This window comes from Diceros bicornis, chromosome 8 (genome assembly GCF_020826845.1).
Source record: "Diceros bicornis minor isolate mBicDic1 chromosome 8, mDicBic1.mat.cur, whole genome shotgun sequence".
NCBI lineage: Eukaryota > Metazoa > Chordata > Mammalia > Perissodactyla > Rhinocerotidae > Diceros > Diceros bicornis.
Window position 1 is genome coordinate 55,940,458 of NC_080747.1, and position 11,056 is coordinate 55,951,513.

At 34.6% G+C, this 11,056-nt stretch overlaps 1 protein-coding gene across 1 annotated transcript; it reads right to left on the reverse strand.

Moving 5' to 3' along the window:
* Positions 1–267: 267 nt before the first annotated feature.
* On the reverse strand, positions 268–10,757 carry UGT2A3 (UDP glucuronosyltransferase family 2 member A3). Its single transcript, XM_058547210.1, has 6 exons — positions 10,034–10,757; positions 7,104–7,252; positions 4,263–4,388; positions 1,629–1,716; positions 1,007–1,226; positions 268–547 (listed from the first exon to the last, which is right to left on the reverse strand). Exons 1-6 carry the CDS (start codon positions 10,755–10,757, stop codon positions 268–270), a joined length of 1,587 nt encoding a protein of 528 aa, XP_058403193.1.
* Between the last annotated feature and the right edge of the window lie 299 nt (positions 10,758–11,056).

Sequence of the window (11,056 nt, forward strand, 5' to 3'; positions counted from 1 at the left end):
AATGGTATCACGAATAGAACTTTTAGAGTTATTAGTGTCCCTGTGTCAGAAAATAGGTAAAGAGAAAGAGGATAAAGACATCTGGGACTAGAAAAAGAAAGAATAGGACATGTTCACTAGTTAATGGTCTTGTTGAATTCTAGTCTTTCTCTTTAGGCTAAGGCAGAGAAATGGGAAATTTGAAAAACAGCAAGGAGGTGTTGTGTTCTCATTAATCTCTTTGTGGCTAGAATGAACAGAATAGTCAAGACTTTGCCAAACTTAGATCTATTCCCTTTTTTTCTTATTTCCTGTTTTATCTAATTTTCGACAAAAAAACAAAAAACATTTTGTGACTAAGAATACAGCAGTTGTTGCACAGGCCAGCAGGAACCCAATCACATCCAAAGAGTGGTACTGAAACCAGGTAAGGTTGTGGGCGGTTGGCCGAAGGTGTTTGGCTCCTTTGTGGCGCATGACAAACTCAATCCAGAAGACTGCTCTGTCCAGGGGCTTTACAGGTTGATCGTGGTGAATCCTTGATAACTTCATAGCATTCTCTTTATAACTGATGGCAAACACAAAGAAAGAAATTAATGAAATTTTGTTTTTGTTAAAGGTAGTTGTGTGATACATGTTATAAAAATTAAACAGTCTAAGAGCCATAGAAATTGTTGTTATATGAACTCTGCTCTTTGCATAGCATTTGCAAAGTACCTCCTGACTGTACCTCCTGACAGGTACAGTCAGGAGACTGAAAAAGAAATATATTTTTAAGAGAATGTGGTTAAATGCAGACATAGAAAAAATTGGAATAAACCAACTGTTACTTTAAGTCTAATTTTTCCAAGATGGAAGTTTGACACTGTATGAACTATAGTTTCCAGGAGATTTTCAGGACCAAAATGGTGAATGACTCAAGATTGTGGAAAAAGATCTATTAATGGTCCACAAGCATGATCTCTAACATTCTCTCATATGGTACATAACAACCAATGGTAATCCTTTAGAAAGCGGTAGTACTTACGAAGGATCATTAATGACTGTTCTCAAAGCGCTGAGCAAATCTGCACTTGTCATTGTGTTCATGTTCAACTCTACAGCTACTCCTTTGGCCTTCATGTGAATGATGTTATCATGCTGATCACCAAACATGGGAATTCCCACCATAGGGACTCCATGATAAATAGCTTCATAGATTCCATTTATTCCACCATGAGTGAGAAAAGCTTTGGTTTTGGGATGACCTAGTTGGGTGATAGAGTGAGAAGTAGGGTGAAGATTTCATTTCATAATACTTTAACAGAATTTCAGAGACAGAAAGGGAAAATCTATGGGATAAGTAACTGAAGAAGGCAGTATTTTCTACAGAGAAACATGAGCACATGGGGCATTGTTACCACAGAAAATGGCTAGCCCAGAGAAAAGAGGGATTAATTCCTTCTGTGTTTCCTGAAATTCTTATCTGAATCATAGCAAGTATTAATCTATCATATTAATGGTCAAATCTTTAATGATATATTTTAAAATTGAGAGTAAAATGAGAAACATTTACAATTATTAAATATTTGTTGAATTTATTAGCTGTTAAACAATTATTCTCCTTGTCCATCACCCAAATACACAGCTTTTCTTTTCCATAGTCTTACCAAGAAGATCATTCTGGGGTATCCAATCATAGAGCTGAGTATTGGCTCCTAATGTGGCTGGTTTCTTTCCTTTGTATCTCCATAAAACCTGTGAAAGACAGTACATATAGTTCATAAGTAAAACCACAGGATAATGGCATTATAAGGTTGTAGAGTTATTTATAAATCACATATCCACCTTAAATTTAGGTGATAGTTGAGAGGGGAGTACATTGGTGTACTCTGTAAATATTGACAGAAATAGTAGGACTGTTTACAACCACCTTTTTAAAAGAGCTTGAACTAGTCGTCTACTAAGTATACTATTATCATTTTTTCTATTATCACTTAAAAGCTTCTGGGAGTGAGACTGTAAGTGAAGAATTAGAGTTAAAAATTATTACGGACACAGGACTTCTGCATAAATTTAAGTCACTGACCATGCTAGCTCTATCTTCAAATTAGTTTTTCTCACAAATGTAATTCGCTTTAAATTTTATCTAACTGTTTTTTGATGGTTGGTTATCTTTCCTTTCTCTTTTTCTTCCTACCTCCTTCTTTCCTTCCCCAACTTCTTTGTATTATGTTTTTCTTTTTTATTAAGTAATAATGAGATAATGGGTTTGCTTATATGCCATTAGTCAATGAAGTGTCTTGTTTGGTTTTATTTTTATAATTAGCCTGTATATTTGTCTCTATAGAGTTTAATGGAATTTAACCAAAAACAAAAAGAGCTCTTTAATATTTTATAAATAGCAATATACAAAATTGCTAGAATTTTTATATGAAATCTAGAATTGTGGTGACAAAGTTAAAATAAACTGAATATAAATTAGGACATGAAAATTGCTAGACTATCATATTAAAATTTCAATTGCCTTAATTCTAGAAAACTCTAATTAATTAGGAAGACTAAATGAATCTAGGATTCTACTTTTATGCTCAACTATAATGAATCGAATCCTTATACAACCAAAGATGTGAAGGATATTCTTTAGTATGATTCTTCTCTATCTTTGGCATTCCACTTCTCCCTTTTCCTGGTTCTTGGCGTGAATGCACTTCAGAATTATTTTGGGAATAGTCAGCACAGGCCTTAAGATTTTGAAAACTAAAACATGAGCAATGGGCTTAATGTTTTCATGTCTATTTCATAAAAAACAACAAGTTCCAAAAAAGATTAGTTTCCATAGTAATGGCAAGGCTCGATAGGCAAATGATCAAATTGCCTAAACACACTATTGTAATTTTTCAAAAATTTTTACTTAAGACTGGTACCTGTTACAGTAAGTGTAAAATGAGATTCAACTTTCAAATGGAAAGACATCGTTAGCCACAATCTCTCTCCAGTTGGTAAATAGCTGCCTAGCAAGGTCGAAGGTTGTGCAGTAGTCCTCCCATCCGCAGTTTCACTTTCTGCACTTTCAGTTACCCAAAGACAACTGCAGTCTGAAAATATGAAATGGAAAATTCCAGAAATAAACAATTCATAAGTTTTAAATTGCATGTTGTTCTGAGTAGCGTGACGAAATCTCACGCCATTCTGCTCCATCCTACCCAGGATGTGAATCATCCCTTTGTCCCTAGTTTCCATGCTGCATACACTACCCACCCATTAGTCACTTACAATAGCCCCCCTTTATCCATGTGGGATACATTCTAAGACCCCTTGTAGATTTCTGAAACTGAAGATAGTACTGAACCCTGTATATACTGTTTTTCCTATACATAAATACCTATGATAAAGTTTAATTTTTAAATTAGGCACAATAAAAGATTAACAACAATAACAATAAAATAGAATTATGGCAATATACCATAATAAAAGTTTTGTGAATGTGGTCTCTCTCTCTCTCAAAATCCTATTGTACTGTACTCACTGTTCTTCTTGTGATGATGTGAGAAGCTACAATGCCTACATAATGAGATGAAGTGAGATGAATGATGTAGGCATTGCAATAGCAGTGTTAGGCTACTATTGATCTGATGATGATGTGTCAAAAGGAGGATCATCGAGCCAAGGTGATGTAGATGGTTGGATGTCAGGCGCAGATGATGTCAATGTTGTTTTTTTTTTTCTTTCCTTATTAAGTTGAGAACTTTCACCTTTTCACTTAAAGGAAGCACTTTACAGCTTCTCTTTGGCATATCTGAATTGCCAGCATCACTACTCTTGAACTTTGGAACCATTATTAAGTAAAATAAGTGTTACTCGAACACAAGCACTTGATACCATGACAGTCAATCTGATAATTGAGATGGTTACTAAGTGACTAATAGGTGGGTAACATACACAGTGTGCATATGCTGGACAAAAAGATAATTCACATCCAGGGTTGGATGGAGCAGGAGGGCATGAGATTTCATCAGGGTATTAGGAACAGCTGCAATTTAAAACTTACAAATTGTTTATTTCTGGAATTTTTTATTTAATATTTTTGGATCGCAGTTGGCTGCAGGTAATTGGAACAGCAAAAAGCAAAACTGAGGATAAGGGAAGACTACTGTAGCAGTTGTCACTACGTAGACATACATAGGTATGTACGTATAGGAAAATACATACTATGTATAGCGTTCGATACTATCGGTGGTTCCAGGCATCTACTGGGGTCTTAGAATGTATCCTCTGCAAATAAGAGGGTCTACTGTACTTACCTTCTGTGGAATCTGGGCAAGGGCTGAGGCAATAAGATTGGCCTTTTCTTCTGTGAGATTTTGGATCATTGTACCCAGAGAAAACACTACAATACCATCTGAGTTTTGGACAAATTCTTCTATTTTCTGCGGAGAAAAATTTCATTGTATTACAAAGGTGCAGTATCACAGGAAATAAAATAAAATTTACTTACACTTCTAAAATGCAGATTCAAGAGAATTGTCAGAAGATAGTTAGACTGTTTTATCTTTTGACACCTAGGACTATCTAGTCTCTTTAGGAGAAAGTATGTGTCTAAAACTTATGGTTTAAATACATAATCATTGATTACTAAATAGTCATGGAACAAATCATTATACCAAAAGATTAGGTGATAAGAATATAGTGCTTCTCATGGTTGATGGACATTGTTTCCTACCAGGTTTAATTTTATTAAAGACTGAGTGACTTGCAAACTCATAAAAATATTTCTTAAAAGAAAGTCCCAAAGTGGATCTTATTTATGCTTCTGAAATTATTATCATAGCAGTGTATATCTAATAAATCATTACTGTGTTGATCTGCCTTTTCTTTTAGATACGGTTTCCATGGTAATTTTCTTGTGTTTAGGTCTTCCCTTATTAACAGGGCTAAGAAGACATTTGTTAGAATTGTGATATATAGTAATGTATTGTAAAGTGAGATAACAACTGTCCATATCCCTTGTCTCATCATTTACTCTTTTGCAAGTTGGCCATGGCAAACTCTGGGGCTGGGCCCAGTCACATCACATTCTAGGAGAATGACATCCTCTAGACATGTGTCATGTATTCCATGAAAAATGTTTTGTGGCACCTCTGGAATCACCATGTTCCCCAATTAAAGGTTGTTAAACAATCAGAGAAGAGATGATGTCAAAGTTGAAAGTAAACTTGCATTTTCAACTTCATTAATGTAAGGAGAATATCTCTGACATCTCAGAAATGACTGTCTTATTATTTTTTTTTAATTTTATTTATTTATTTTCCCCCCAAAGCCCCAGTAGATAGTTGTATGTCACAGCTGCACATCCTTCTAGTTGCTGTATGTGGGACGCGGCCTCAGCATGGCCGGAGAAGCGGTGCGTTGGTGCACGCCCAGGATCCGAACCCGGGGCGCCAGCAGCGGAGCGCGCGCACTTAACCGCTAAGCCACGGGGCCAGCCCCTGTCTTATTATTTTTAATTATCTCCCCAAACACATGGAGTTTGAAAGAAATTTGGGCATATATGTATGTATATATTTAAATATGTATGTCTGTATTTATATATGTGTATATATATACATATATTTGTGACTGTCTGTATATATGTGTATATAGAAACATATATATATACTAAATTCATTGAGTTCTTGATTGGAGGACCGCTCATTGCTTTTTAATCTGTGTGTCCAGTGACTGGAATAATTCTTACATAACAACCATAAGCTATGATTGATATCCATGCTGTGCAAACTTTTTATCAATAGATAAGTTGAATTTAGAAGGGGATAATTTTCCCCTTCTTTCATCATTTTATCTGAGATGATTTTGTGAAATTATGTGACTTATTACTGTGTGTGTATGAGTGTGTGTGTGTGTGTAAAAGTGGGAATGCAAGGATAAAAAATACCTTGGCATGGGAGATAATCTAAGGAGCCATAGAAACTGTCGCTTCTCTTTTGATGTTCCTAGTTAGATATTGGTTCATTATGCCAAGTCTTAATAGAGCTTGGTTTGCATCTATAACTTGATTGGTAAGAAAAAGAATATTCATAATCCTGAAATAAGTATCATTCATCAATATACATCTTACTGTAAAGAGAAATCAAGAATTCTCCTGAGAACACCATTTACCCAGCAATGATCCTAAAGAGATTTTGTTAATATTTTCACAATACAAGTAAATGAGGTTTTTCCTTCTCACTCCTTATTGATAGTTAAAAGCCATATCTCTATAATGCTTATCTATACTTTCTTTTACTTCTCAATACTGTTTCCTTCCAATATCCCTGGCACTCCACAGTTTTTCTTTGAAGACTTAGGAATGTGGTATACAATTTTCTTTTTCATTCCAAAAGAAACCTGTCAGCGGGTTGGTAAAGAACCAATCCAAGTCTGGGTCTCTCATTTTCATGAACTCTACTTTATGCTGGCTACTTTATGATGACTCCCAATATTTCTTTTGCTGTTTGCTGAGATTGAAACCTTGTATTGCTCAAATGACTTCTAAGGAAAATTCTGAAAATCCTACTGACTCCTCTAAGTGAATAGTCACAAAATAAAACTCATTGTATTAATATCAAACAAATTTTACCTCTACATGTTTCCTATTTCAGTAGAAGCTATCACTATCAAATAAACATTCCAAATGGAAATCCAGGAGTCTTCCTTAATTTTTTCTTTTCCCTCAACACTTACTTTCTCTCACTTACTAAATACTATGGAACTCACCCCAAAGTGTCTCATGAAAGCATGTTTATCTCTCTACCATCGTGATAAATGCCCTGTTCATAACTCCATCATGCTTGTAAAGAAGACTACAGCAGTTTCCTTAGTGATTTTTATGGCTCTAGTTTCCTGTCACTCCAATCCATTATTGACACTACAGAAATAATGATATTTTAAGATACACTTCAATCATGCCATTTTCAGACTAATTTCTCAATATCATGCCTAAAAGACACATATATTAGTCATAAAATCTCTCTTATGTGAAAAATGGAAATGGAGTGGCCAACCAAGGCATTCAGCATTATGTCTCTGTTATTAATACTGTAATCTTTAAAGGAAAATCAGATATCACATCATAAGGTACATATCCTTCAATGTAATAGTTCTACCTTAGGTAAAGTTTTGGCAGCTTTGCAGTGCAATCCTCCAACAAATTCAAAATTAGGTAAGTATGGACGAGGAAATTCAAAATCCCAATATGTTCGAATTAGCCAAATCTCAGCTCTCCCCAGAGTTTCACATAATGTAGTGGGTCTCCCTGGAGAAAACAACAAAGGGTTGGGTGGGGGGAATTAGTTCATAAGTTAAATGGAAAAATTGCACAGCTAATTTATTGATAAGCTATAAGGGAAAAATAAATTTAGATACTCTAGAATAATATGGCTTCTAGCTGTGAAATAAAAAGGGGCATTAATGCAGTAATATGGCTTAAAAGAAAGAAAGAGAAGGAGAGAAAGAAATAAAGATGAAAGAAAGAAAGAAAAGAAAAAAAAGAAAGAATAAAGAAAAGAAGAGTTATGTATAAGGTTATTTTCACAACATAAAATGAACCAAAAATTTAACCACAATACCAAACTACAAATAAATTTATTACTCATTTTTCTCTCCAACTGAATAGCAGATGACGGATAAGCCCCACAACACCTGCACCAAATCGCCTCTCAGTGGTGTCTAGTCTTCCTGTCAGGGATATACCCGTGCTCCCCAGCTTGTTATAATCTCAGGATTACTTGTGTTATTGCAGGATCTGTCAATATCAGTCCACTTTATCCTTCTAAGTTATATCTCATCACTTCAATTGATGGGCCATGATTTTATTAGTAAGAACTCCCTGAGTAATTTATACTCATGATGACTCTCTTTCTGGGACGTGAGATACATAAGTACATACTGCGATTATCACATACTTCACTGCTGTCTTTAAATGATGTGTTTTAAAGGGGACACATTCTAGGTATTAATCTTAGAATCTTTATGCAGAAGAATGACTAATTGCAAATAACCAAGTCAATCATTTTTGTTTGTGAAAAAACATGTTTTTTATGTTTTAATGTTTACAATTATATCCATGGTCCAACAGTCCAATACCTATAACTTGATAACGAAGAAGATTTGCCCAAGGACACTCAGTTTGAAATTGCCAGAGATTAGATTCGAAATGAGTTTTTGCCTTCTAGCTGCCTACTTCCTTGTGGCTCATATCCTGCCTTGATTACAAACCCCTAGGTGATTTGTTTTTAAATTAGTCATTCTCTTGTTTCACTTAATTTTTTTCTCCCTAGGTGATTTAGTTTACATGACCTTAGGCATCATTTTAGAAAGACAGAGTTTAAAGCAACTAGAAAAATTATATATTTGAAGCAATGATTCACAATAACAAGCATACAGGGGATAAAAGGAAAGAGAATGAAAGTGAATTTAAGTATAAAAAGTAAATATTATATGTATTTTTTGAAATGTTACACATGAAGAATTATGGATATAAAACAGTGAAATAAAATTGACCAATACCTCTTTTCCTTTAGTTACATTATTCACATATAATTGAGTTACAATCAGAATGGATAATTCTATAAAATATGTATAATTAATTGGTTATTAAATTTTAGCTAACAAGTAGATATTATTATTAAATGAATCTATTATTTTAAGCTACCCAGTGAGTCAGGTAAGATGGTTTTTAATTTTAAAGAATTCTTGGGGGTCGCTGAATGCACAGTCTGTACAACTTTTGCTTAATAGAACGTGCCCTTTTCTTCCTTCTCCTGTGATAATGTTTCTATCCTCTTGTTCTGAACTTGAGTCTTTCCAGAGGTATTTACTCGTAATCCTATTACACCAAAGTGTGGCAGTGACCTATTATAGTTCTATCTCTTCAATTTATCTCTGAGGCTAGTCTTGAGGCCAAGATATTTGTATTTTTTTACCTAAATCTATAGAGCGTAGCATGTAGTCTGCATCCAGGTAACGCATACTGACTATTAAATTAATTAATTGTAGTAAATCAATGCAGATAAACCAAATCATGTCTAAATCGAAGGATTTTTGAAGTGGATTCCTTTGAATATCAGTTCTGTGAAACCATCAGATATTCGGTGAACTAAATTAGATAATATTTTTAGTGTTTAACATGATCCTTTATTAATTCATGTCTCTGCATACTTCTCAAAGACAGTTGAAGTGGAAGTCTGTCTGAGTTGACTGATTCAGATCACAGCTGAGTGTGAAATTGCAAAGAAAAAGCATTTTTTTTAGCAGAAAAGTCAAGGAATTAAAAAAAGGTGGAATAAGTGTATATCACTGAAGTAACAAAAAATCTACTCTCCTTTACTGCTCAAGATACAAAGTCTTTTAGAGTTTTCTAATTACTTTTTCAGGTTTTTGTGTAGCACTCCCCCAAGAAGCATAAAGCATCTTAGTAATCTTTTCAGTGACCAGCCATGATGAACCTGGTTTCTGAAGTTTCATCTAAAATTTATGAGAGGGATAAGAACGGTGGATATCCTGTTCCAATAGGAATGGTATAAGATTGAGAGTAATCACAATCAATTATAAAAATTTTTGAGCAGATTCAGATGAATTAAATAAAATTTCTTTGTTATTTCAGCTTATTACTGGTGTCAGGCAAGTAGCTTGTCTCAGAATGAACATTATCCTCTCTTCGTCAAGAATAGCTACAACTTCCTCTAATATGGAAACTCATTGTGCTGGACTTATATATAATATCCAAATATGACAATCTTCCAGAGGACTAATATTTTTTATGTGTTTTGTATTATTTTTTGGCATGAATCTAACAAGTATCAAGGTATATTATGGGAAATAGTTTGATGACTGTAAAGAAAAAGTGACTATGGCAAGATATTTCTTGTCCCCATTTCCACTTAGTTTTTGATAACTAGTTCATTGCTATCACTTATAAAGTTTAAATATAAGACAGATATTTTAAAATGTATTCCTTTCATTTACCTAGATCTCACTTAAATCTTTCTAAATTTCTTTTGATAACAAGTTTAAAATGAAAAGCAGAATCTCTTACCTAAAGCTTCACTATAAAACTGGTCCCAAATATCAGTATCATAATCCTGGATCCAGAAGTCAAAGCAAACTGAAAGCATTGTATTTTTCACTCTTTCCATAAAGGTCATTCTGTCTGTTAGTCCCACCATGTGAACAGGGACATAGGAAGATGGAGCCGGAAGTTTCCCACAGTGTTTCTCCCTCATGCCTCCTATGGAGTCTCTTAATGTGAGCACAAAAGGGACTGCAAGCAATTCAGCCACCAGCTCTCCACAGGGTATCACAGGCTCTATAATCATTACATTGTAGTTGCTTTCCTGGAGCTTCTTCATAAGTGTCTGATTGTAGACCACACTCTCACACATGATTTTTAAACTTTCAGTTATTTCAGCAAAGTAGTCTTTCAGTTTTATCGCTGATTGCCAGGGTGTTAAGTTTGGCAAGACATTAAAAATTAAGTCCAGAAATTTATGATTTAAATTCTCAGCTGATTCCTTGTCATATGGCAAATGGAATACCTCAAAGTTCAGTGGAGAAGACTTCTTGTAGTCAATGAGGTTAGTATATGGAGGAGTCAACACTGTTACCTCATGGCCTCTCTCTGTGAGTTCCTCCAGAATGGTCTTTACATTAAGCCAATGGCTCATGTCACAGGGCCACACCAGAACTTTCCCACAGTATCCACAGCCAGTGCAACAGAGCTGCAGCAGCAGAACTGCCAGAGCCCACTTCTCAGACACCATAATGGCAGCTCCCTCACACACTGCTCTGCAGAGGTTTCAGCTGAGCAGAGAGGTGAAATGGCAATGTAGACACAGAGCAAGTTAAACATTAACTTTTAAAGATAAAAGTGTATTCATTGCTAGCAAGTTGAATGTTTATTGAGAGAATAAAACAGAAATGCAAAAATATCTGGGAAAAATTATTCCAAACTTCTAGAACTTAAAAATAAAATACACGAATTGAGACATATTCATTCTCTAGATTGACATTGAGGGAAATAAGAAGTAAAAATCTACTAATTTTCACACACACACACACA

Excerpts from the sequence above, each read along its gene's own strand:
- UGT2A3 (XM_058547210.1), bottom strand. The coding sequence starts at position 10,757 with ATGGTGTCTGAGAAGTGGGCTCTGGCAGTTCTGCTGCTGCAGCTCTGT. Across the intron at positions 4,389-7,103 it reads CTGCCAAAACTTTACCTAAG|AAAATAGAAGAATTTGTCCA; the intron begins GTAGAACTATTA and ends TTTTCTCCGCAG. Across the intron at positions 1,227-1,628 it reads ACCCCAGAATGATCTTCTTG|GTCATCCCAAAACCAAAGCT; the intron begins GTAAGACTATGG and ends TCACCCAACTAG.